Source organism: Cervus canadensis, chromosome X (assembly GCF_019320065.1).
Source record: "Cervus canadensis isolate Bull #8, Minnesota chromosome X, ASM1932006v1, whole genome shotgun sequence".
Lineage (NCBI taxonomy): Eukaryota > Metazoa > Chordata > Mammalia > Artiodactyla > Cervidae > Cervus > Cervus canadensis.
The window spans coordinates 33,857,152-33,883,054 of NC_057419.1; the positions used below are offsets into that span (position 1 = coordinate 33,857,152).

Here is a 25,903-nt window from a genome sequence, read left to right on the forward strand (position 1 = left end):
CCTGTGGCCACTGCTGAGTTTTCCAAATTTGCTGGCATATTGAGTGCACCACTTTCACAGCATCTTTTTTTTTTTTTTTTTTTTTAGTATTTGAAATAGTACAACTGGAATTGCATCACCTCCATTAGTTTTGTTCGTAGTGATGCTTCCTATGGCCCACTTGACCTCACATTCCAAGATGTCTGGCTCTAGGTGAGTAATCACACCATCGTGATTATCTGGGCCATGAAGATATTTTTGTACAGTTCTTCTGTGTATTCTTGCCACCTCTTCTTAATATCTTCTTCTTCTCTTACATCTATTCCGTTTCTGTGCTTTATTGTGCCCATATTTGCATTAAATATTCCCTTGATATCTCTAATTTTCTTGAAAAGATCTCTAGTCTTTCCCATTCCATTGTTTTCCTCTATTTCTTTGCATTGATCACTGAGGAAGGCTTTCTTATCTCTCCTTGCTATTCTTCGGAACTCTGCATTCAAATGGGTGTAGTTTTCCTTTTCTCATTTGTCTTTGGCTTCTCTTGTTTTCTCAGCTATTTGTAAGGCTCAGACAGCCATTTTGCTTTTTTTGCACATGTTTTTCTTAGGGCTGGTCTTGCTGTCTGTCTTCTGTATAATGTCAAACCTCTGTCCATAGTTCATCAGGCACTCTATCGTATCTAGTCCCTTAAATCTATTTCTCACTTCCACTGTATAATCGTTAGGGATTTGATTTAGGTCATACTTGAATGGTCTAGTGGTTTTCCCTACTTTCTTCAGTTTAAGTCTGCATTTGGCAATAAGGAGTTCATGATCTCAGCCACAGTCAGCTCTAGGTCTTATTTTTGCTGACTGTATAGAGCTTCTCCATCATTGTCTGCAAAGAATATAATCAATCTGATTTCAGGATTGACCATCTGGTGATGTCCACATGTAGTCTTCTCTTGTGTTGTTGGAAGAGGGTGTTTGCTATGACCAGTGTGTTCTCTTGGAAAAACTCTGTAAGACTTTGCCTTGGTTCATTTTGCACTCCAAGGCCAAATTTACCTGTTACTCTAGGTATCTCTTGACTTTGTATTCTTGCATTCCAGTCCCCTATAATGAGTATGACATCTTTTGGGGGCATTAATTCTAGAAGGTCTTGTAGGACTTCATAAAACCATTCAAGTTCAGCTTCTTCATCATTACTGATTGGGGCATAGACTTGGATTAACGTGATATTGAAAGGTTTGCCTTGGAAACGAACTGAGATCATTCTGTCGTTTTTGAGATTGCAGCCAAGTACTGCATTTTGGACTCTTTTGTTGACTATGAGGGCTATTCCATTCATTTTAAGGGATTCTTGCCGACAGTAGTAGATATAGTAGTAATCTGAGTTAAATTTGCCCGTTCCAGTCCACTTTAATTCACTGATTCCTAAAATGTTGATGTTTACTCTTGCCATCTCCTGTTTGACCACTTCGAATTTACCTTGATTCATGGACATAACATTTCAGGTTCCTATGCAATATTGTTCTTTACAGCATCAGACTTTACTTCCATCACCAGACATATCCACAAATAGGTGTGCTTTTTGCTTTGGCTACACTCTTCAATCTTTCTGGAGTTATTTCTCCACTGTTTTCCAGTAGCATTTTGGGCACCTACCAACCTGGGGAGTTCATCTATCAGTATCCTATCAGTTTGCCTTTTCATACTTTTCATGGGGTTCTCAAGGCAAGGATACTGAAGTGGATTCTCATTCTCTTCTCCACTGGACCACATTCTGTCAGACCTGATAGACAGAGCGCCTGATGAACTATGGACGGAGGTTTGTGACATTGTGCAGAAGATAGGGATCAAGGCCATCCCCATGGAAAAGAAATGCAAAAAAGCAAAATGGCTGTCTGAGGAGGCCTTATAAATAGCTGTGAAAAGAAGAGAAGCAAAAAGCAAAGGGGAAAAGGAAAGATATTCCCATGTGAATGCAGAGTTCCAAAGAATAGCAAGGAGAGATAAGAAAGCCTTCCTCGTCGATCAATGCAAAGAAATAGAGGAAAACAATAGAATGGAAAAGACTAGAGATCTCTTCAAGAAAATTACAGATACCAAGGGAACATTTCATGCAAAGGTGGACTCAATAAAGGACAGAAATGGTAGGGACCTAACAGAAGCAGAAGACATTAAGAAAAGGTGGCAAGAATACACAGAAGAACTGTACAAAAAAGATCGTCACGGCCCAGATAATCATGATGGTGTGATCACTCATCTCGAGCCAGACATCCTGGAATGTGAAGTCAAGTGGGCCTTAGAAAGCATCACTATGAACAAAGCTAGTGGATGTGATGGAATTCCGGTGGAGCTATTTCAAATCCTGAAAGATGATGCTGTGAAAGTGCTGCACTCAATATGCCAGCAAATTTGGAAAACTCAGCAGTGGCCACAGGACAAAAAGGTCAGTTTTCATTCCAATCCCAAAGAAAGGCAATCCCAAAGAATGCTCAAACTACCACACAATTGTACTCATCTCACACGCTAGTAAAGTAATGCTCAAAATTCTCCAAGCCAGGCTTCAGCAATACATGAACCATGAACTTCCAGATGTTCAAGCTGGTTTTAGAAAAGGCAGAGGAACCAGAGATCAAATTGCCAACACCTGATGCATCATCTAAAAAGCAAGAGAGTTCCAGAAAAACATCTATTTCTGCTTTATTGACTATGCCAAAGCCTTTGACTGTGTGGATCACAACAAACTGTGGAAAATTTTGAAAGAGATGGGAATACCAGATCACCCTGACTTGCCTCTTGAGAAACCTATATGCAGGTTAGGAAGCAACAGTTAGAACTGGACATGGAACAACAGACTGGTTCCAAATAGGAAAAGGAGTACATCAAGGCTGTATATTGTCACCCTGCTTATTTAACTTCTATGCAGAGTACATCAGGAGAGGGCTGGAAGAAGCACAAGCTGGAATCAAGATTGCCAGAAGAAATATCAATAACCTCAGATATGCAGATGACACCACCCTTATAGCAGAAAGTGAAGAGGAACTAAAAAGCCTCTTGATGAAAGTCAAAGATGAGAGTTAAAAAGTTGGCTTAAAGTTCAACATTCAGAAAACTAAGATCATGGCATATGGTCCTATCACTTCATGGCAAATAGATGGGGAGACAGTAGAAAGAGAGTCAGACTTTATTTTATTGTTGGGCTCCAAAATCACTGCAGATGGTGATTGCAGCCATGAAATTAAAAGACGCTTACTCCTTGGAAGGAAAGTTATCACCAACCTAGATAGCGCATTAAAAAGCAGAGACATTAGTTTGCCAACAAAGGTTCACCTATTCAAGGTTATGGTTTTTCCAGTGATTATATGTGGGTGTGAGAGTTGGACTATGAAGAAAGCTGAGCACCAAAGTATTGATGCTTTTGAGCTGTGGTGTTGGAGTAGACTCTTGAGAGTACCTTGGACTGCAAGGTGATCCAACCAGTCCATCCTAAAGGAGATTGGTCCTTGGTGTTCAGTGGAAGGACTGATGCTGAAGCTGAAATTCCAGTACTTTGGCCACCTCATGCAAAGAGTTGACTCACTGGAAAAGACCCTGATGCTGGGAGGGATTGGGGGCAGGAGGAGAAGGAGACGACAGAGGATGAGATGGCTGATGGCATCACCGACTCGATGGACATGAATCTGAGTAAACTCCAAGAGTTTGTGATGGACAGGGAGGCCTGGCGTGCTGCGATTCATGGGATCGCAAAGAGTGGTATACGACTGAGCGACTGAATTGAACTGAACTGAGGAACAGACTATGTTGATCCACCAACAAAACTAAACATGAAAATAAAAATAAGATCTGGTTTAACAATCATTAATACAAATGCAAATGATTGTGCTTTCATTGAATAGGAACATAACTCTGAAGCCACAAAGATATCTCAGTATCATTCACTTATAAGTAATGGAGCAACTGAGCCAACTAGACATTTTTAAAAGCATTCTTAGGGCTAAACTTGAATTTCTCTCTTGTATTATTCAAGACTGGAACTTATGTAAAGGTTGATCAGAAAAGACACATTCGGATATTGGTTCTAACTTTTTAAAAAAGTGCACAGAGAGTCTGCAATGAGATAAGAACTTTTACACAAGTTAGATGTGTTGTAAATGCAATTTTTTATTACATTTTTCTGTTGCCTTAAATGATAAGAAAAATGACTTTTATAAATGAGGGTGGAGCACATTTTCCTCTTAACCCCAAAGTCATGACTAAGTCATGTGAAGAGATTATGAAATTTACTTCTTATATGTAAGAAAACATTGCATTCCCCCCATTATCATAGCTTACTAGCATACAAAGTAACCTTAAATGGAGTCAAGAAATGAGTCTACTCCAGCATATTCCTGACCAGCTGTCTCTGTGAAAATGAAGTGAAAATGTTAGTTTCTCAATCATGTCTGACTCTTTGAGACTCAGTGGACTGGGGCCCAGTAGCTCCTTTGTCCTTGGAATTCTCCAGGCAAGAATACTGGAGTGGGTAGCCATTTCCTTCTCCAGGGGATCTTCCAGGATCCAGGGATCGAACCCAGGTCTCTTGAACTGCAGGCAGATTCTTCACCATCTGAGCTACCAAGGAAGCCCTGTAGCTGTTTTTATATATGCTTTCAAATGAGTAGCCTACAGCCATGTACCCATGGCTAGCAAAGTTGCAAAAGGGTTTCAAATTTTTTTAGTCCTCAACAAAATCTTAGGCAGGAATCTCTGTTTGAAGTAAGGGCAGGGATTCTTGCTTCATTTCCCTAGAGAATATGCTAATTATTTTCTCTGCTTTCAAGCCAGCTCCCTCCTTAATTGTCTCATTTATTTTAGTGGCAGCAACACAATATAATGGTTGAATATAATCACTGAAGTCAGACCACCTGGGTTAGAATTTGACCTTGGGCAAGTCGTCTGACTTCTTGGAAATTCAGCTTCTTCATTAATGAAATGGGAAATGTAATAATACCTCTCAGCATTGTGGTAAATATTAAATAACATTATCAATTTAGCATGCTTAGCACAGAAATATAACGTTTGATGTTTTCAACAAATGTTTGGTATTGTTATCAAAGGTACCACCATTTTCCAGATCTTGAATTACCAATCATCCAAAACAGAATTATATTTTCTAGGTTTTTTTTTTTTTTTTGACCCTCAAATGATTTACTCCAGCACCAGAATTTGTAAAATATGGCTCTTAAATATTTATGGAATTTGCCCATTTATTTTCAATATTGCAGTCATCTATGTTTTCCAGCTCCTCTACCTGGAATATGGGAGTACCTCCTAACTCATTTCCCAATACACATCTTTCTGTCAGATTACTTTTCCTAAATAGAATGCTGGGTTCTTGAAACCATTGTAGTTGAGCTTGGAATTTAAGCATTCTTGGTAGCACTAGCTGTGAGTGGAAATGCTCTGCTGGATAGTAGAATTGCTATCCTACTCCACAGCACAGGACCAACATTCCCACTACAAAATTTAGAGGACATTTAGCATTTCCATGGGTGCAATGGTGATTATGCTTTACAAGGGCAAAAAAGTATCTCCTTGGTCACCTCTGTATTCCCATGACTGATTACAGCACAAGGCAGTAGACACTTGGTAAATGCTTGATGGACAAATAAATGAATTGACAAGTTAAATAATACCACAGATGCCACTAGTAAGCTTATTTTTGTGTAGTTGGATTTGGGGGGATTTGGGGCCATTCAAAGAGAGTGGATAATGTTGCTTGACATTCAATTATTTACTGCATTCCATTCAGCTCAAATTGTGATAATTTAGTCATTATTTGGCATGTGAGAACATGGAAGTCATTCATAGACTCAAATGGTGTGTATTCTGATATGGTTAACAACGTTAGGTACTGGTATTTGTTTTATGCATTTGGGCACTCCTATATTAGGTGAATATATAGTGACAAGTGTAAAATCCTCTTATTGCCTGATCTTTTTTCCATTATACAGTGACCTTCTTTATTTCTCTTTATGGTCTTTGTTTTAAAGTCTATTTTATCTGATATGAATATTGCAACTGTCACTTTTTCTTTTCAGTTTGCATGATATGGCTTTTTCCATCCCCTCACTTTCCAATGTATGTGTGTCCTTTGCCTTAAGGTGGGTCTCCTATACACAGTATATTGTAAGCTCTTGTTTCTTTGTCCAGTATGCCACTGTATGTCTTTTGATTTCAACATTCATCCCACTGACATTTGAGGAGGAGAGAGAGTGATGGATTGGAAGTTTAGGATTAATAGATGCAAAATTTACATTTAGAATGGATAACACAAGATCCGACTGTATAGCACAAGGAACTATATCCAATCTCCTGGGATAAACCATGATGGAAAAGAATATAAAAAATAATGTGTATATGTATATATCTGAGTCACTTTGATGTACAGCAGAAATTAACACAACATTGTAAATCAACTATACTTCAATAAAAATAGAGAAAACAAAAACAAAGATGTTAGTTGGACTCAATATAGCAGCCAGATCCCCACAGTCCAAAGACAAGAAACTGAGAGAAGTTGATTCTGAAAAATAAGAAGTTGTTGCTGGGAAGGAACAAGTACAAGAAAGAGTTTAACTAATTTTTTGCTAGATGAAATATGTTCACTTTTCTGGTTGCAGCCCAATGAGCAAGTGTCAGGCTAAATTTTGAAATTTGAAAAAAAAAAAAGCATGAAGGAAGTATTTGCCTTTCATAAATGGATACTAATGATGTATGTTATTGCTATCCTATGATTCTAACACAAGCATTACTTATTTATAATGAAAGGTTAACAGCAATATCTGTTAACTTGGATAACAGCAGTATCTGCTAACTTGAGACCATGCCTACATCACTTATGTCCAATAACAGCAAAGTCCCTTAGAGGTGTATGGGTGTCATTCCTAAAAGGCAGTATGGCTTAAACAAACAAGATGGGCCAAGTGAAGTTAAATGCTGATTTATGTGACTATTCCTAGAAGTCTGAGCTTTTCCAAGATGATCTATACTCAAAAACTGTTGGAGCTTAAGCAGCTCTAGAAATTAAAGGATAGTTGAAGGATAAAAAGAAAATAGATTATAACTGTGAAACATGACTGCATTATATACTAAAATAAGAATTGTAGAATAACCAACTACCTCACTCTTCTATCCTTTTCGTAACTTATATTATGTTTCCTCCTGCATTATACTAAATGATCCTCACAGCAGCAGGAAGAAAATATTTTACCATTCTACTGAGGATAAAGTGAGACCCAAGGAGATGAGGTGATTTGCTCAATGTCATAAATCCAGCAATTAACCATATACTTCATTGGTTGTCATGAGAGTTTGAGTCTATTCATTTGAAAAATAGAAATAATCTTTGCCGTCTCTACATGACCATTTTCCAGGGAAGATAGGCTAAAATAATACATTTCTATCTCATCCAGAACATTTCACTTGGTAGACAGATGTGTCCAAGCAACCATTGGTTCAACAATCTGTGTGGTATGGATCACAGGGCCAGACTAAGACAGATCCTAGGCTGAGTTGTCACAAATGTGATGGCAAATAGTAAATAACTGCAAAAAGAAACATCTTAGGAAATTGATATTTCCTCAGCCTACACTAAATATTGCCTCAAAAATGTTAACTTATAATGTCCACACTTAGGAAAGAATAAGTAAAATAACAAAAGACACCGATATTTCTAAGCAAACTCACATCTGGCCCTGTGTAAGGCACAGGCTTCCCACTGTTCCCCTCCATCTACCTTCCCATCTGTAGCCTATCCAAGAAAATGTAGGCTGTTTTCACAAAGTTCCCACAGTGGAGACAGGCTATGCACGTTAGAGTCAAAGAAACCTAGTGAGAAAAACTCCAACCCAGAATTTCTTGGACAGAGATGGGTGGTGACTTTCAGTACATTCAAGTCATTTTAATAAATATATGAGTGGAAGGGGGATTCTGTAGCATAAACTGGATTATTTTTTGTAAGTGTTATTACTTTCACAAAAACAGATCCATCTACTGTCTCTGGCAGCAGGAATATTTATAAACCCTTTACCACTACTACCCTCAGTCACCGACTTCCACAGCATGAATTTCATACAGTGAGGTTCTGTATTATTGTCACCAAATGGAGAACTGACTGTTAAGAAACAGCATGTGTAAACGTGTCAATGATGATTTCTAACTCAATCCCTTTGAGATTATTGTTTTTCTTCTCACTAGATCTGGGTTAGCATCTTGGCTAACCCAGATTTTCTATCCTCCACCCACATTTCCACCTCCCTAAACACATAGCTACACACACACCTCTGCTTTTCTCCCTATGGATTTCACAGCTGGTAGCTGAAGAGAAACAAGTTTTGCACTGAGATCATGGTCTCGATTCCCTGGCCTGGGAGAATAAAAGATCTGGATTATTTCCGAGATTTTCTTTGAGTTTTCTGCATTTATGGGTGTCTCATCATGTCTTACCTACAAAACGGGATTTAAGGAGGTAGGTGTCCTGTATTTCTAATTTAGGATTGCTCTGGGACAGGACATTAATTTTTTTTTATTATCAAGTAATGAAAAAAATGTGTTGAGAGAATGAACCAAGTAACTCCAAACATGCTCTGAGTGTTCTTTAAAGGGAATGTATTATTGTAAAGGTACAGAACAGTCCTGGAATTGTGCTTTCAGGTCCTGGGTGGGTGCAGAGAGGAGGAAGCTTGAAAGGATGCCAAGTTACAGTTCCTGGCCCTGTGGGAAGCCAGGTTCACTTTTAAGAAACTAGAATCAGGGTCAGGGGCTATTGTGGCCTGGAAAGAGACAAAAAGACAGGACACAGCATGCTTCCTTCCAGTCTTGCTCTTATCTGATGGAGCAGAGAGATAGGTGGGAGCACGCTTGAAGTTCAGGAAAGGAGTTCTGAGTCTCAGGCCACCGGCTCCACCCCATTTCTTTTCTACCGCTGGCAACTCCCACTTCTATTCCAGCACTTGGACCCCCTCCCTGTCCTTGCTCGGGCCTTCTCTGAGCCCGCCCGTGATCTCCCACCCAGCTTGAGACTGCGTCTCAAGTATACCCAGACCTGGGCTCCCAGCAGTGTAAAAACAGAAGAGGAGACAGAAGGTGCTGCTAGGGCTAGCGCTATCTTCTCCTCCTCCAACCTGCAGCCCAGAACACTGATTCCAGCAGCTCCTTACCGCGCAGTCCGAAGATTCACCATGATGAAAATTGCTTTCAACACACCCACAGAGGTGCAAAAAGAGGAGGTGCAGCAAGACGTGGAGGCCCTTGTAAGCCGCACGGTCCAAGCCCACATCCTGACCGGCAAGGTAGCAATCCCTACTCTTCCCCTAACTGCCGGCTACGGTCGGGAAGGCGGGGTGGGAGTGGTTTACGGAGAAGGAAGGGGAAAGATGGAAAAGGAAAAAAAGAAAAAGAAAACTACTCTGCAGTTCCTGTGTTCTCTGGCGGTGCTCCCTGCGCTGTCGGTTGGCTTTGCCCAGTCTCCCCCATTCTGTCTATTCGCACCACCTTCCGCTTGTGGTGCCCGCGAGTTCCTTAGCATCTCAGCGCTTTGCGCCGGGTTCCCAGATTGCGTTGTACATCTCCAAGGAATGTCGGAGGGAGTTGGAGGAGAAGTCCTGGAACCAGATGTCACCTTCTCATGGGGGACATGTGGGTGGCTAGGGATCAACGAGGAGGGAAAGTCACCCAGTCAACTCCAAGGGCACACATTTTCCACAGGGTGCGGAGTGAATATGCAGAATGAGCAAGGACAGGAGATTTTAACTCTTCTTTCTTCCCTTTTGATATGTATGAAGTTCTAGGAATCTAAGTCTTTCTAGGATCGCTGAGTGCTTGCGGAAGTGGGAGAGGGCAGCTTTGATTGGCTGTGGTATAGATTGGGGCAAGTGTCTGTCTGTTCTCCCACTCCCCCCTCCACCCGGTGTATATTTTCAGTTTCTCCTTGGCCATAGGTGGCCTTAAGCTTTGCGGTCTCCTTCTTTGGTAAAGGAACTGTCATAACTGAAGTTGGTCTTAATTAGAATTTGAGGTGTCCACTGTGCCCTCTTACTGCAAAAGCCTTGTGTTTTCCTAGTGGCATTTCCTGAAGGAAACATTCTTCTTCTGTAGAGGAAATTTTCAGGGTTTTTGTTTTTTTTTTCTCTCTCTCTTTTTTCCTTTCTAGTACAGTACTTCCTTTTTGAGCGATAGCCCCTCTGCTCACCCTCCCCCATAGAAAGTTCTGAAACAGGTCTGACCTTCTAGCATTCCCAATAACTGGGGGAGTTTCTCCCCTGAAAATGTTAGCCATTGTCTATTTAGTCCATTTTCTATTTCCTTTAAACATCTAGCATGTTTTCAGTGTTTGTAAACTACTCGTCATTTCCCTTGGTAAAATTTCAATGTTAAAAAGTACAGTGATATATATATATTTTTTGTTCTACAAAGTCTGTGCAGTTTTGGAGCTTGCAGATCTGCCCCAGTTTGCCTTGCTCTCTCTGTAAAGATTGGAGTGAAGATTTGAAAAGACCTTTAAGTGAAATGAGAATCCATGTAGTAAAACTGATTACGTACACAGTTTCAAATGCTAATGAGCCTTTGCAGAATTTTTATCAGGGAAACTTTCAATAATTAACCCAGCAATCAAACTAGCTGTTGTTTATTGCACATTTCAGAACTCGGAAACATCCCCTTGTATTGTTGAGGATTTTTTTGTAAATGATAGAAAGCCAAATATGTAATTGTCCTACTTACTTTGTAAGGGCCAGATTTTGCTGGGTGGTCTAATTAGATGCCAGCAGTTAAATATAGTCACAAAATAATCTTTTTTTCCCCTCATCACCACAAACTCCATGACTTGTCAAATTCAGTTAATATGCAAGCAATATTTCTACTAGGCCGGTGGTGTTATGTAGAATAAACAAAATTGAGCATACACACTGTGATTGTATTTTTTTATTAGGTGATGAAATTCCCACAGGATCCTGGCTTAGCCACTGTAAATCACTGATTCACTGATTCAATAATATTTGACACATTGTATTGTGATGTCTTGATAGGTTCATAGGAAATTATGTCAGAGGTTGTGTACAATGACTTTAAAAAAATGTTCAGCAGGAAATGAACTGTGGTGACAACCCCCACCACAACAAAGTCTTGCAAATTTAAATGAAAACAAAATCCTGATTCCTAGTCCATTCTTCCATCCATGGGCAATTAGATTGTCTCCATATCTTATCTACTATGGTGGGAAATTTTATGAAATGGACACTATAGTACTTAAACCTTGCTTAATAAAATCCCTGAAATATTGAAGGGAGAAATAAAATTGAAGTGCAGATTTCTCTTCTTGTATCTCAGTGAAAAGAAAAATAAATAAATAAATTCCTTTGGGAATTTCAAAGTAAGTCATTTTTGTAACTTATGAACATGTCACTTCATTTTTCTGGACCTCAGTTAAATCATCTAAAATATAATTTCTAAGCCTGTAGCTCTAGATTACAGGTATTCACAATCATAATGTATAATATTTGTAATATTTAAGGTTTTTTTTTAATAAAAATAAATTAAATTTCTGAAAATTATTAGGACACAGAAAGCCTTCAAGGCTTATAAAGTATTAATAGAGGCTTGAAAATAAATAAATGTAGCTAAGAAAATGTAAATACTAAATTTCTTTGAATTTTAAAGAGAAATAATTTTTTGAAACAGTTTATGAAATGATTGCCTCTCCTTAGAATCCATATATTTGTTTTCACCAAATTAACTACAGTTTAATTAGCATTAAGTAGTTATGGAAAAGAGTTAATGGCCTGAAAGACTAAAACAATTCTACTTACATACCAGTTTGAATGATTATCAGAGAATAAATTTGCTGACTTTATTCATTCTACCCTTCAGTAATACTGCTGCTTAGGACATTGTGAGTTTAAAGAATGGAATTGAAGGGCCCCTTGTTCCACTGCCCTGAGAAGAGTACAAAGTTAATTGGTTGCTTGTTTGCTTTGGATTCTTTTGTTCCAGTTACTAAACAAAATGCATGCATACTAAGTCACTTTAGTCCTGTCAACTCTTTGGAAACCCTTAGACTGTAGTCCTCCAGGCTCCTCTGTCCATGGGATTCTCTAGGCAAGAATACTAGAATGGGTTGCCAGGCCCTCCTCTAGGGATGTCTTCCCAGCCCAGAAATCGAACCTCATGCATCGGCAGGAGGGTTCTTTACCACTAGCTCCATCTGGGAAGCCCAAACAAATGATAGATTTAACAAAATTTTACAGTCACTTTTACACACACAGCTTTATTCTTAAGTATCAATGTACTTTAAATCCAGTGTTTTACCCAGAATGTAAAAAATGTTATTTTATTAAAAGCAGTACTCAGCCATATAATATTGGGTGACATTAGGAAGTCCAATTTCTCATTAAAATTAGTAGGAAGTTGCTGTATAACACAGGGAGCTCAGCCTGGTGCTCTGTGACAACCTAGAGGGGTGGGATAGGATGGGAGTGGGAGGAAGGTTCGAGAGGGAAAAGACATATGTATGTTTATGGCTGATTCACATTGTCGTATGGCAGAAACCAAACATTGTAAAGCAATGTAAACACATTGTAAAGCAAATATTCCCCAATTATAAAAAGAGTTATGAAACAAATTTCGTCTTCAATATTTTAATTTCTAGAATGGTATATACCTACTTTATAGAACTCCTTCCTTCCTATAGAAGTTAATTTTCAAAAAACAGCTTTCTGAAAATCATTTAATAAACAAAAGGTTGTTAATTCACTTTTAACTTGACAAATAAGTTAATATACAAAAAATACTAAAGAAACTATTGTATTCCAGAAAGTTAGTGATTATATCACTGTACAAGTGCAGAAAGTAACGGGTTCCATTTATTTAAAGAGGATAACTTATTGCATAAATGCATGGCTATTTTCAGCTGATTTTAGAAGTATATACTTTGAAATAACTTTATATTTGAATTTGGAAATGCCAGAAAAAAAGGTTATTATAAATTGGAGATTTTCACATCTATTAAACATCAAGAAGTGTCTTGAAATGATTTTTAGGCTAGGGTGACTTAACATCTATCTAAAATATCTTGGGTTTCAAGGGCAGTAAAATGTATACGAAAGCAACTATGTGTCTAAAAGCACAATTTGTTTTCTTTGTTTGTTTGTTTTTAATTTTGCTTTTGAATAAATAGGAACTCCGAGTTGCTGCCAAGGAAAAAACAGGTTCCTCTGGGAGATGTATGCTTTCTCTCTTAGGCCTTTCATTCATCTTGGCAGGACTTATTGTTGGTGGAGCCTGTATTTACAAGTACTTCATGCCAAAGGTAATATTAATGAAAGTTATTATCTTTTGGATTACTAATTGTTACGTATTTAGTGGAAACAAATAATTCTGTGATGGTCAACAGAAAAACAATTTAGGGAAAGTTTTCAAATTACCTTTCAGTATAAAAATGATTTGTCTTCATGGTGATGGCTGTAATCAACAATCCTCAGCTTGATAACTGGTACAACAAACTGATTTGAGCTTGAGAAATGGTTTAAATGTCAAGGTAGTGAATGTTAGAAAGTTTTGATTGTCAGTTTTTGTCTTTTAGAGTACCATGTACCATGGAGAAATGTGCTTCTTTGATTCTGAGGCTCCTACAAATGCCCTCCAAGGAGGGGAACCCTACTTCCTGCCTGTGATGGAAGAGGCTGACATTCCTGAGGATGACAACATTGCAATCATTGATGTGCCTGTCCCCAGATTCTCTTATAGTGACCCTGCAGCAATTATTTATGACTTTGCAAAGGTGTGTTTCTCATTCTTACAGATATTTCTGAATTTCTTTTTTCCTTAAATTTATTGGTATTAAATATGTTGAGAAATGTAACTTTTTGCAGCAGAGCCTTTTTTCATTCTTTTGCTATTGGATATACATTAATTGATTTTGAAAGGTTGTAGATGCTTGTTCTAATGGTCGTTGGAAAATCTGCAGCACTGATGCTCTCTAAATCATACTTAACATTTTCCCCTCCCCAACAGGGCATGACTGCTTACCTGGACTTGCTGCTAGGGAACTGTTATCTGGTGCCTCTGAATACCTCCATTGTTATGCCTCCAAATAATCTGGTGGAGCTCTTTGGCAAACTGGCAATATGTATTTTGGATGTCCAACTCTTCCAAATAATATTGCTTCCACATTTTAAAAAATGAATAATTTGAGCCAAAACATTCCATTTCACTGAAATAATTTTCAAATAAAAAATATTTCATGAGCTTAAGACTGTTCTAAAAGCAAAGTCTATATTAAAAGTGTGTCTGCTATAGGTGAGAATTTAAATAGTGGTTTTAAGAATTTCTCATTTCAGGCTTTTAAAAATTTTTTTAGAGTGGGAAATACCTGCTTCACACTTATGTGGTTCATGAAGATCTGGTTGCTGTAGAAGAGATTCGTGATGTTAGTAACCTTGGCATATTTATTTACCAACTTTGCAACAATCGCAAGTCCTTCCGTCTTCGTAGAAGAGACCTGTTGCTGGGTAGGCAATTTATTTCTTCCTTCACCCTATGTTATTGAGACAGTGAAGGAGAGTAGGAGTGGAATGCAGGGAAAATAGAGAGCAAATTTAGATATATTTTCATTTACACAAAAATGAAAAAGCCATTTTTTTGTGCATTTCCTCACAGGTTTCAACAAGTGTGCCATTGATAAGTGCTGGAAGATTAGACACTTCCCCAGTGAATTTATTGTTGAGACCAAGATCTTTCAAGAGTAAAAGGCAACAGGAAATGAGCATATTTAGTAATAGGATCAGAGATTTACTATATAACTTCAACATTAAAGTGTGTGGGATACTCAAGATATTTATTCATGCATTTATCTATGGCTTATATTTTTTTAAGGGGAAAAAAAGAACTAGTAACCACTGCAAGTGTTTGTCAAATTTTAATTTAATAGGCATTACTAGTTGTTTGAAATGGCAATAAAATAATTCTTACCTTTTTCTTTTGAATTTATGTGGTTTAGATATCTGAAAGCAGCATGAACGTGTCAGCTACAACACTGACAATGAATTCCATCCTTTGTATGTGTGTGTGTTTCTAAGTAAGCTCTTTAATCATAGAGTAGAGCATGTTTTAAATTTAAAATATTTAAATTTTTTGACCTTTTGTGTAAAGCATGCCAAATTGCTCAACACTGTTAAGTTTCATTTTGTTTCTCATTTTGTACAACTTTCCTGAATTTAGAAATTATATCTTTACATTTCTGTTTGGTGTTCTGTAATAGATCTGACTTATATGTGAAACACTTTTCTAAAGAAGTTATTTTCAATATTGCAGTGATTTTTTTCTCACTGATAATAGTATTGTGAAATCCACAAAACTATGTAAGTACTGAATGCTATAAGGAATTTAGGTTGTATAAATTCTACAAACTTATAATAAATGTTACCATATTCGACTAGTGCTCATTTGAGGGATACATAGCATGAACAACTAGCATTACTTATTAAGCTTTAGTATACCTGCAATAAATCTAAGATTATGAACCGTATATGCTAAGTCGATTCAGTCATGTCCGACTCTTTGCAACCTTATGGACCATTGCCCGCCAGGCTTCTCTGTCCATGGGATTTTCCCAGGCAAGAATACTGGAATGGGTTGCCATGCTCTCCTCCAGGGGATCTTCCTGACCCAAAGATTGAACCTGCATCTCTTACGTCTCCTGCATTGACAGGCAGATTCTTTACCACTAGTGCCACTTTACACATTTATATTTTATAATTTCATAGTTTAACCTCCTTTTGATATTATATCAATTACTCATGTATAAAGGCCCCATAATTGGCCTACTTGTAAATTCAACTATTTGTTAAGAGCCTTCAAGTCTATAGCAATTTCTGACCTTTAATGTATTTCTTTTTTAATAAAAATATAAGCAATCATATACAACTACAATAGGTCAATAAGAACTCACCATGGTTAAGATGTTGATGACTTTTAACAACTTCACATGTTGTGATCTCTAAGAGTATAAACTCCATGCAAAGGGGGCTATTACTTTAGATCAGCAGTCCCCAGTCTTTTTGGCACCAGAGACTGGTTTTGCAGGATACAATTTTTCCATGAATTGGTGGTGGAGAGGTGGTGATTTTGGGATGACTGAAGTGCATTACATTTATTGTGCACTTTGTTTCTATTGTTATTACATTGTGATGTATAATGAAATAATTATACATCATTTCATTACTCACCATAATGCAGAATCAGCTGGAGCCCTGAGCTCGTTTTCCTGAAACCAGCTGTGGGTGATGGAAGACAGTGACGCTCAGGAAGTGAGTTGCTTATGTCCTGTCTACTCTGTAATCTTGTTTCAGTTGCTGTTACTGCAGAAAACCCTGCTTCTCAAAGATAAGATGTTGGAAATGGAAGCAGGCTTTTCAGTGCTTTTGTGGCAATCTCAAGATATTTCGCCTTGACTTTAATCTAGAATGTATGGAGATATGAAGCTATATCAAACCTTCCTCTTTTTTGAAATTTATTTATTTTTTAATTGAAGGATAATTGCTTTACAGAATCTTGCCTTTACTGTCAAATCTCAACATGAGTCAGCCATAGGTGTATATATGGCCCCGCCCTTTTGAACCTCCCTCCCATTTCCCTCCACATCCCACCTCTCTAGGTTGATAAAGAGCCCCTGTTTGAGTTTTTTGAGACATACAGCAAATTCACATTGGCTATCTATTTTACATATGGTAATGTAAGTTTCCATGTTACTCTCAACATACAAAACACCCTCTTCTCCTCTCTTCCTGTGTCCATAAGTCTATTCTCAATGTCTATTTCTCCATTGTTGCCCTGGAAATAAGTTCTGCAGTACCATTTTTCTAGATTCTGTAATGTGCATTAGTATACAATATTTATCTTTCTCTTTCTGACTTATTTCACTCTGTATAGTAGGCTCTGGGTTCATCCACCTCATTAGAACTGACTCAAATGTGTTCCTTTTTATGGCTGAGTAATAGTCCATTGTGTATATGTACCACTACTTCTTTATCCATTCATCTATCGATGGACATCTAGGTTGCTTCCATGTTCTAGTTATTGTAAATAGTGCTGCAGTGAACAATGGGATGCATGTGTCTTCTTCAGTTTTGGTTTCCTCAGGGTATATGACTAGGAGTGGGACTGCTGGGTCATATAGTGGCTTTAATCATTTTTTTTTTTTTTTAAGAAATCTCCATACCATCTTCCATAGTGGTTGTATTAATTTACATTCCAACAAACCAGGCAAGAGCATTCCATTTTCCCCACAACCTTTCCAGCATTTATTGTTTGTACACTTTTTGAGGATGGCTATTCTGACCAATGTGAGGTGATATCTCATTATAATTTTAATTTACATTTCTCTAATAATGAGCAATGTTGAGCATCTTTTGACGTGTTTGTTAGCCATCTTTATGTCTCCTTTAGAGAAATGTTTGTTTAGGTCTTTTACCCACTTTTTGATTGGGTTGTTTATTTTTCTGGTTTTGAATTGCATGAGTTGCTTGTATATTTTGGAAATTAATCCTTCATCAGTTGTTTCAGTTGCTGTTATTTTCTCCCTTTCTGAGGGCTTTCTTTTCACCTTGCTTATAGTTTCCTTTGCTGTGCAAAACTTTTTAAGTTTAATCAGGTCCCACTTGTTTATTTTTATTTCCATTACACTAGGAGGTGGATCACAGAGGTTCTTTCTTTGATTTATGTCAGAGAGTGTTCTATGTTTTCCTCTAAGAGTTTTATAGTTTCTGGTCTTAAATTTAGGTCTTTATTCCATTTAGATTTGATCTCTGTGTATGGTGTTAGGAAGTGTTCTAATTTTGTTCTTTTAGATATAGCTGTCCAGTTTTCCCAGCACCATTTATTGAAAAGGCTGTCTTTGTCCCATTGTATATTTTTGCTTCAAAACTAAGGTACCCATAGGTGCATGGGTTATTTCTGCGCTTTCTATCTATTTGGCCTATATTTCTGTTTTTGTGCCAGTACCATACTGTCTTGATGACTGTAGCTTTGTAGTATAATCTGAAGTCAGGAAGGTTGATTCCTCCAGATCCATTCTTCTTTCTCAAGACTGCTTTGGCTATTCGGGGTCTTTTGTGTTTCCATATGAATTCTGAAAGTTTTGTTTTAGTTCTGTGAAAAATGCCATTGGCAATTTGATAGGGATCACATTGAATCTGTAGATTGTGTTTGGTAGTATCATCATTTTCACAATATTGCTTTTTCCTACCAAGGAACATGGAATATCTCTCCATCTGTTTAGATTGTCTTTGATTTCTTTCATTAGTGTCTTATAATTTTCTGTATACAGTCCTTTTGTCCCCTTAGGTAAGTATTTTCCTAGATACTTAATTCTTTTTGTTGCAATGGAGAATGGGATTGATTGCTTAATTTCTCTTTCTGATTTTTCATTGTTAGTATATAGAAATGTAAGTGATTCCTGTGTATTCATTTTGTATTCTGAAACTTTGCTAAATTCACTGATTAGCTCTAGTAATTTTCTGATACTATCTTTAGGGTTTTCTATGTGCAATATCATGTCATCTGCAAAACAGTGGCAGCTTTACTTCATTTCTAATCTGGATTCCTTTTATTTCTTTTTCTTCTCTGATTGCTATAGCTAGGACTTCCAGAACTTTGTTGAATAAATGTGGACACACTCATCTTGTTTCTGATCTTAGGGGGAATGCTTTCAGTTTTTCACCATTGAGAATAATGTTTGCTGTAGGCTTATCATTTATGGCCCCTACTATGTTGAGGTAGGTTCCTTCTACGTTCACTTTTTGAAGACTTTTTATCATAAATGGGTACTGAATTTTGTCAAAGGCTTTTTCTTCATCTATTGAGATTATCATATAGTTTTTATCTTTCAGTTTGTTAATATGGTGTATCACGTTGATTGATTTGCATATAATAAAGAATCCTTGCATCCCTGGAATAAACCCAACTTGATCATGGTGTATGAGCTTTTTGATGTGCTGCTGAATTATGATTGCTAAAATTGTGTTGAGGATTTTTTGCATCTATCTTCATCAGTGATATTAGCCTATAGTTTTCTTTTTCTGTGTTGTCTTTGTCTGGTTTTGGTATCAGGGTGATGGTGGCCTTGTAGAATGAGTTTGGAAGTTTTCCTTCCTCTGCAATTTTTTGAAAGAGGTTTAGAAGGATAGGTAATAGCTCTTCTCTAAATGTTTGATAGAATTCTGTGAAGTCATCTGGTCCTGGGCTTTTCTTTTTTGGGAGATTTTTGATCACAGCTTCAATTTCAATGCTTGTAATTGGGTTGTTCATAATTTCTATTTCTTCCTGGTTCAATCATGGAAGATTGAAGGTTTCTAAGAATCTATCCATTTCTTCCAGGTTATCCATTTTATCGCTGTATATTTGTTCATGACAGTCTTTTATAATCCTTTGTATTTCCACACTGTCTGTTGTAACCTCTCTTTTTTCATTTCTAATTTTGCTGATTTGATTCTTCTCTCTTTTTTTCATGTTGAATCTGGCTAAAGGGTTGTCAATTTTGTTTATCTTCCCAAAGAACCAGCTTTTAGTTTTATTAATCTTTATTTTGTTTCTTTCATTTATTTTTCATTTATTTCTGGTCAGATCTTGTTGATTTGTTTCCTTTTGCTAATTTTGAGGTTTTTTTATTCTTCCCTTTCCATTTCATTTCATAGAATGTTTCATTTAAGACTTGTGTTTCCTTATTAATTTTCTCTTTTGATGATCTGTCCACTGCTGTGAGTGGGGAATTAAAGTCTCCTACTATTATTGTGTTACTGTCAATTTCTCCTTTTATGTCTGTTAGTGTTTGTCTTATGTACTGAGGTGCCCCTATGTTGAGTGCATAGATATTTACAATTGTTATGTCTTCATCTTGGATTGGTCCCTTGATCATTATGTAGTGTTCTTCCTTATCTCTTGTAATCTTCTTTATTTTAAGGTCTGTTTTGTTTGATATGAGGATTGCTACTCCAGCTTTCATTTTCTTCCCATTAGCATGGAACAGATTTTTTCATCCTCTCACTTTCAGTCTATATGTATCTTTAGGTCTGAAGTGGGTTTCTTATAGACAGCATATATATGGGTCTTGTTTTCCACTCAGCCAGTCTGTGTCTTTTGGTTGGACATTTAATCTGTTTATATTTAAAGTAATCATTGATATGTATGTTCCTATTGTCATTTTCTTAATTGTTTGGGGCTTGATTTTGTAGATCTTTTTCTTCTCTTGTATTTCTTGACTATATATATCCCCTTAACATTTGTTGTAAAGCTGGTTTGGTGGTACTGAATTCTCTTAACTTTTGCTTGTCTGAAAAGCTTTTGATTTCTCAGTCCATTTTGAATGAGATCTTTTCCAGGTACACTAATTTTGATTGTAGGTTTTCCCCTTTCAGTACTTTAAATGTATGCTGCCATTTCCTTCTGGCCTGCAGAGTTTCTGCTGAAAGATCAGCTGTTAAGCATATGGGGTTTCCTTTGTATGTTACTTGCTGCTTTTCCCTTGCTGCTTTTAATATTCTTTCATTGTGTTTAGTCTTTGTTAGTTTGATTAGTATGTGTCTTGGCGTGTTTCTCCTTGGGTTTATCCTGTATGGGATTCTTTGTGCCTCTTGGACTTGATTGACTATTTCCTTTTCCATGTTGGGGAAACGTTCAACTATAATCTCTTCAAAATTTTTCTCATACCCTTTCTTTTTCTTCTGGGACCCCTATAATTTGAATGTTGGCACGTTTGATATTATCCCAGAGGTCTCTGAGACTATCCTCAGTTCTTTTAATTCTTTTTGCTTTATTCTGCTCTTCAGAAGTTATTTCCACCATTTTATCTTCCAGGTCACTGATTCGTTCTTCTGCTTCAGATAGTCTGCTATTGATTCCTTCTAGAGTATTTTTAATTACAATTTCAGTGATTGTATTGTTTGTCTCTGTATATTTATTCTTTAATTCTTCTAGTTGTTTGTGAATTAATTCTTTCATTTTCCCCATTCTGTTTTCAGGGTTTTTGATCATCTTTACTATCATTATTCTGAATACTTTTTCAGGTAGTTTGCCTATTTCCTCTTCATTTATTTGGACTTCTGTGTTTCTAGTTTGCTCCTTCATTTGTGCAGTATTTCCTTGCCTTTTCATTATTTTTCTTTAACTTATAGTATTTGAAATCTCCTTTTCCCAGGCTTCAGGGTTGAATTCTTTCTTCTTTTTGGTTTCTAGACTCCTAAGTTTGGTCCAGTAGTTTGAGTAAGCTTCCTATAGGGTGAGATTTGTGCTGAGTTTTTGTTTGTTTGTTTCTCCTCTAATGAGCAAGGTTGAGTGAGGTGGTAATCATGTCTGTTGATGATTTGGTTTGTATTTTTGTTTTGTTTGTTGTTTAGATGAGGCGTCCTGCTCAGGGTGCTACTGGTGGTGGGATGATGCCAGGTCTTGTATTCCAGTGGTTTCCTTTGTGTGAGTTCTCAGTATTTGATACTCCCTAGGGTTAATTCTCTGGTAGTCTAGGTTCTTGGAGTCAGTGCTCCCACTCCAAAGGCTCAGGGCTTGACTTCTGGTCAGGAATGAAGATTCCACAAGTGGTTTGTTATTACATTAAGTGAGATTAAAACAAATATCCCAAAACGAGAACCCAAAGATGAACTCCAGACAAATAGCAATTACAAAATCAGGCAAATAATAATTAAAGTAATGGAATATACACATATACATACACATACATAAGCAAAATCAAACTGTCCAATAAAAGTAAAGTACAATAGGTTGACCCAGCTAACAAAGGAAATAAAAATTATATTTACCAGTTAAGAACAATATTAATAAAGTGCAAACTGGAAAACAAAACTAAAGCAAGTTGCCACGTGGGGAGTAAAGCAATGAATACAAAACTAACAATTATGTTGAGAGGAAAGAATATAGAAAAGAAAGAAAGAATAGGCATGAAAAGTTAGATAGAGGTATATGTAGAAGATTTATATATATTTAAGATTAACTGCAAGGGGAAAAGAACAGTAGGAAAAGCAAACAAAGGAATAAATGTAGAAAAAATAATAACAGGTTTAAAAAAATAAAAATTGAAATTAAAAAGAAGAAAAATAAATAAAAAAGGAAACCTCCCCAGAACTGCAAAAGCCCAACATAGAGGCAGAGGTTTATATCAACAATAAAAAATGTGACTGAGATATGTGTACTCCAATGTTCATCGCAGCACTGTCTGTAATAGCCAGGACATGGAAGCAACCTAGATGCCCATCAACAGACGAATGGATAAGAAAGCTGTGGTACATATACACAATGGAATATTAATCAGCCATTAAAAAGAATTCATTTAAATAAGTTCTAAGGAGATGGATGAAACTGGAGCCCATTATACAGAGTGAAGTAAGCCAGAAAGAAAAATACCAATACAGTATACTAACGCATATATATGGAATTTAGAAAGATGGTAACACTAACCCTATATGCAAGACAGAAAAAGAGACACGGATGTAGAGAACAGACTTTTGGACTCTATGGGAGAAGGCGAGGGTGGGATGATCTGAGAGAACAGCATCAAAACATGTATATTATCAAGTGTGAAACAGATCACCAGTCCAGGTTGGATGCATGAGACAAGTGTGCTGGTCTGGTGCACTGGGATGACCCAGAGGGATTGGATGGGGAGGGAGGTGGGAGGGGGGTTCAGGATGGGGAACACATGTAAATCCATGGCTGATTCATGTCAATGTATGACAAAACCCACTACAATATTGTAAAGTAATCAGCCTCCAACTAATAAAAATAATTGGGAAAACATAAATAAATGAAAATAAATAAATTAATAATAAAAAATGTGACTGACGGAAAAAAAAGCTCAAAAACTTAATTAGATTTCATTGTGCCAATAAAATCAATAACTACGACAGAGGGGAGGAAAAAAGGGCAAAAAAGAAAAAAAAATCCAAAAGAATCTACAGAACAAGTCAAAACATAAGAATAATAAATGTTTTTCTTGAGTCACTGCTGTCAGAGTCCTTTCCCTCACTGGGAGTCACAATCCACCTCACCTCCCTAGGATGCCCAACATTTTGCTGATCTCTGGACCTGCTCTGGGGGTAGCTCAGATTCTAATCTGGTCCACTCCTGTGTATTCTTGTTTTCAATGTCCACAGCTATCAGAACTAGTGTGTTTACTTCTGTGGGAGCTCTCAGTGATCTTTTATATATTCCATAGACACAGAGTCCACCTAGTTGATTGTTTGGATTTAATCTGCAGCTTGTACAGCTGGTGGGAGGGTTTTGGGTCGTCTTCCTTAGCCACACTGCCCCTGGATTGCAGTCGTGGTTTTATTTACTCCTATGCATGTGGATCATCCACTGTGGTTTGCTCCTAAGGCTGCCCTGGAGGATTTAGGTCTGCCCCTGTGAGGGTCAGGTGTGGAGGTGGTGCAGCTACTTGGGTCACAGGGGTTCTGACAGCACCAGGTACTCAGGGGAGTTGGTGGCTATGGCAGCAAGAAATATAGTGCTCTAGAAGGATATGGCAACCATTATTGGCCAATATGCCCCAGCATTCTTGCCTGGAGAACCCTCCTCCCTGACAGAGAAGCCTGGAAGGCCAGTCTACAGGGTCACAAAGAGTTGGACATGACTGAAGCAACCCTGTGCACATAGACACAAGACTTTTTTTTTTTTTTTTGCCTATGGCAGCTCTGCCCCAGTGAGAGTTGAGCATGAAGGTGATGCATTTGCTTGGCTTACAGGGACCCTGGCTGCACCAAGTGTGCAGGGACATGGACTGCCTCCTCTGCAGGAGTTATGGCCTTATCAGAATCTTTTTTCGAACTTCTTGTCACTGGCGATCAGAAGGCCTCTTTGGCCAGTCTTTCTCCATAGCTCTGCCTATTCTGTAGTGTTCTGATTTTAGGCATCTTTGTTTTTGGTGTTAGGGTGACTGTGGTATCTCTTCTTTCACATCCCCTCAATCCGTTTCTTCAACATCAGCAGCAGCCATTGCCCTGGGATTTCTCCACAATCCCTAAACTCCATCTTCCAGCCTCTGAGCCTTCTAGGGGACCTGCGTCCCTGTCTGCTGCAGAGTCTGTCTGATTCTCATCCCATTTAGGCTTCCACCAACCAGCTGTTTCACTCTCAGCCTTAAATGTTTCTCCTCTAACTCAGACAATTGCCCCATGTGAGGATCAGAGCCCTGCTTTAGTTCTGTCACCCACCAAAGGCAGGTCCAGTCCTACTAACATTTCTGTTTTTCCCCTTAGTTCCTTCATCCTACTGAGTTTTGTGTGGTTCTATATATCCTTTTCTGCTGTTCAGGTACTCCTGTCTGCTCTCAGCTGGTGTTCTACATGCACTTCTATGTCTGAAGGTGTATTCCTGATGTATCCATGGAGAGAGATGTACTCCTTATCCACCTTCTCCTCTGCCATCTTGTTCTCTCCTCGATCATATCATTTTTATTTTCCCTGATAGCTCAGTTGGTATAGAATCTGCCTGAAATGAAGGAGACCCCGGTTTGATTCCTGGGTTGGAAAGATCTCCTGGAGAAGGGGAAAGCTACCCATTCTAGTATTCTGTCCTGGAGAATTCCATGGGCTATAGTCCATGGGGTAACAAAGAGTCAGACACGACTGAGCAACTTTCACTTCAAACATGGTATATCACATTTATTGATATGCATATGTTGAACTGTCTTTGCATTCCTTGAAAAATCTCACTTAATTATGGCATATGATCATTTTAATACATTGTTGATGTGTCTCGTGCTTGATTTGTTAAGGATTTATGCATGCATATTCATTAAGTATATTGGCTGTAATTTCATTATCTTCTGGTGTCCCTATCTGATTTTTTTTTAAATCAGGCTAATGCTAGCTTTCTAATAAGAATTTAAATGTATGTCTTTCTAATTTATGTCTACTCTATTTTTTTTAGAATAGATTGAGAAAGATTGGTATTAATTATTCTTTAAATCACTAATAGACTTCACCAGTGAAACCATCTAATCCTGGGCTTCTTTTTCTTGGGAATTATTTCTTTTTAATTATTGATTCAGTCTCCTTCCTAGTAATTGGTCTGTCCCTATTTCTATTTCTTCATGACTTGTTAGGCTATATGTACCTAGGAATTTATCCATTTATTCTATGCTGTCCAATTAGTGTTAGTTGCTCAGTCATGTTTGATTCTTTGCAATCCCATAAACTGTAGCCTGCCAGGCTCCTCTGTCCATGGGATTCTCCAGGCAAGAACACTGGAGTGAGTTGCCATTTTCTTCTCCAGAGGCTCTTCCCAACCCAGGGATTGATCCTGGGTCTCCTGCATTGCAGGCATATTCTTCCCTGTCTGAGCTACAGGGAAGTCCCATTGCCCATTTAGTTGGCATATAATTTTTCATAGTAGTTTATTTTAATCCATTGTATTTCTGTGGTATTAATTTTAATATTTCCCTTTCCATTTTTGATATTATTTATTTGACTTTTATATATTAGGTTGGTGCAAAAGTAATTGTGGCTATGCATTTTTGAAATTTGTTTTTTGATATTGGAATACATTCTTAAATAAATGTGGTTGTTATACATCAATTGAAAGCACATTTCTTGCTTGATGTATTTTGTAAATGACTTATTACTTGCAGTTTATTTTATATTTATTTTAGACTAGGAAAATGATGTTAGACAAAAAGCAAATTTGAGTGAATTTCTTATTTGAGTTCAAAACGGGTCATAAAGCAGTAGAGACAACTCGCAGCATCAACAATTCATCTAACCCAGGAACTGCCAACAAGCCTACAATGCAGTGGTGGTTCAAGAAGTTTTGCAAAAGGGACAAGCGCTTTGAAGATGAGGAGAACAGTGGCCGGTCATCAGAAGTTGACAATGACCAGTTGAGAGGATCATTGAAGC

The 25,903-nt window shown here is 37.5% G+C and overlaps 1 protein-coding gene across 1 annotated transcript; it reads left to right on the top strand.

Annotated features, from left to right (window-relative positions):
• Positions 1-9,166: 9,166 nt before the first annotated feature.
• Positions 9,167-15,260, top strand: ITM2A (integral membrane protein 2A). Its single transcript, XM_043460087.1, has 5 exons — positions 9,167-9,298; positions 13,180-13,311; positions 13,585-13,782; positions 14,362-14,512; positions 14,661-15,260. The coding sequence occupies exons 1-5, from the start codon at positions 9,188-9,190 to the stop codon at positions 14,747-14,749; spliced, it is 681 nt and encodes a 226-aa protein (XP_043316022.1). The 5' UTR covers positions 9,167-9,187; the 3' UTR covers positions 14,750-15,260.
• The last annotated feature ends 10,643 nt before the right edge of the window (positions 15,261-25,903 follow it).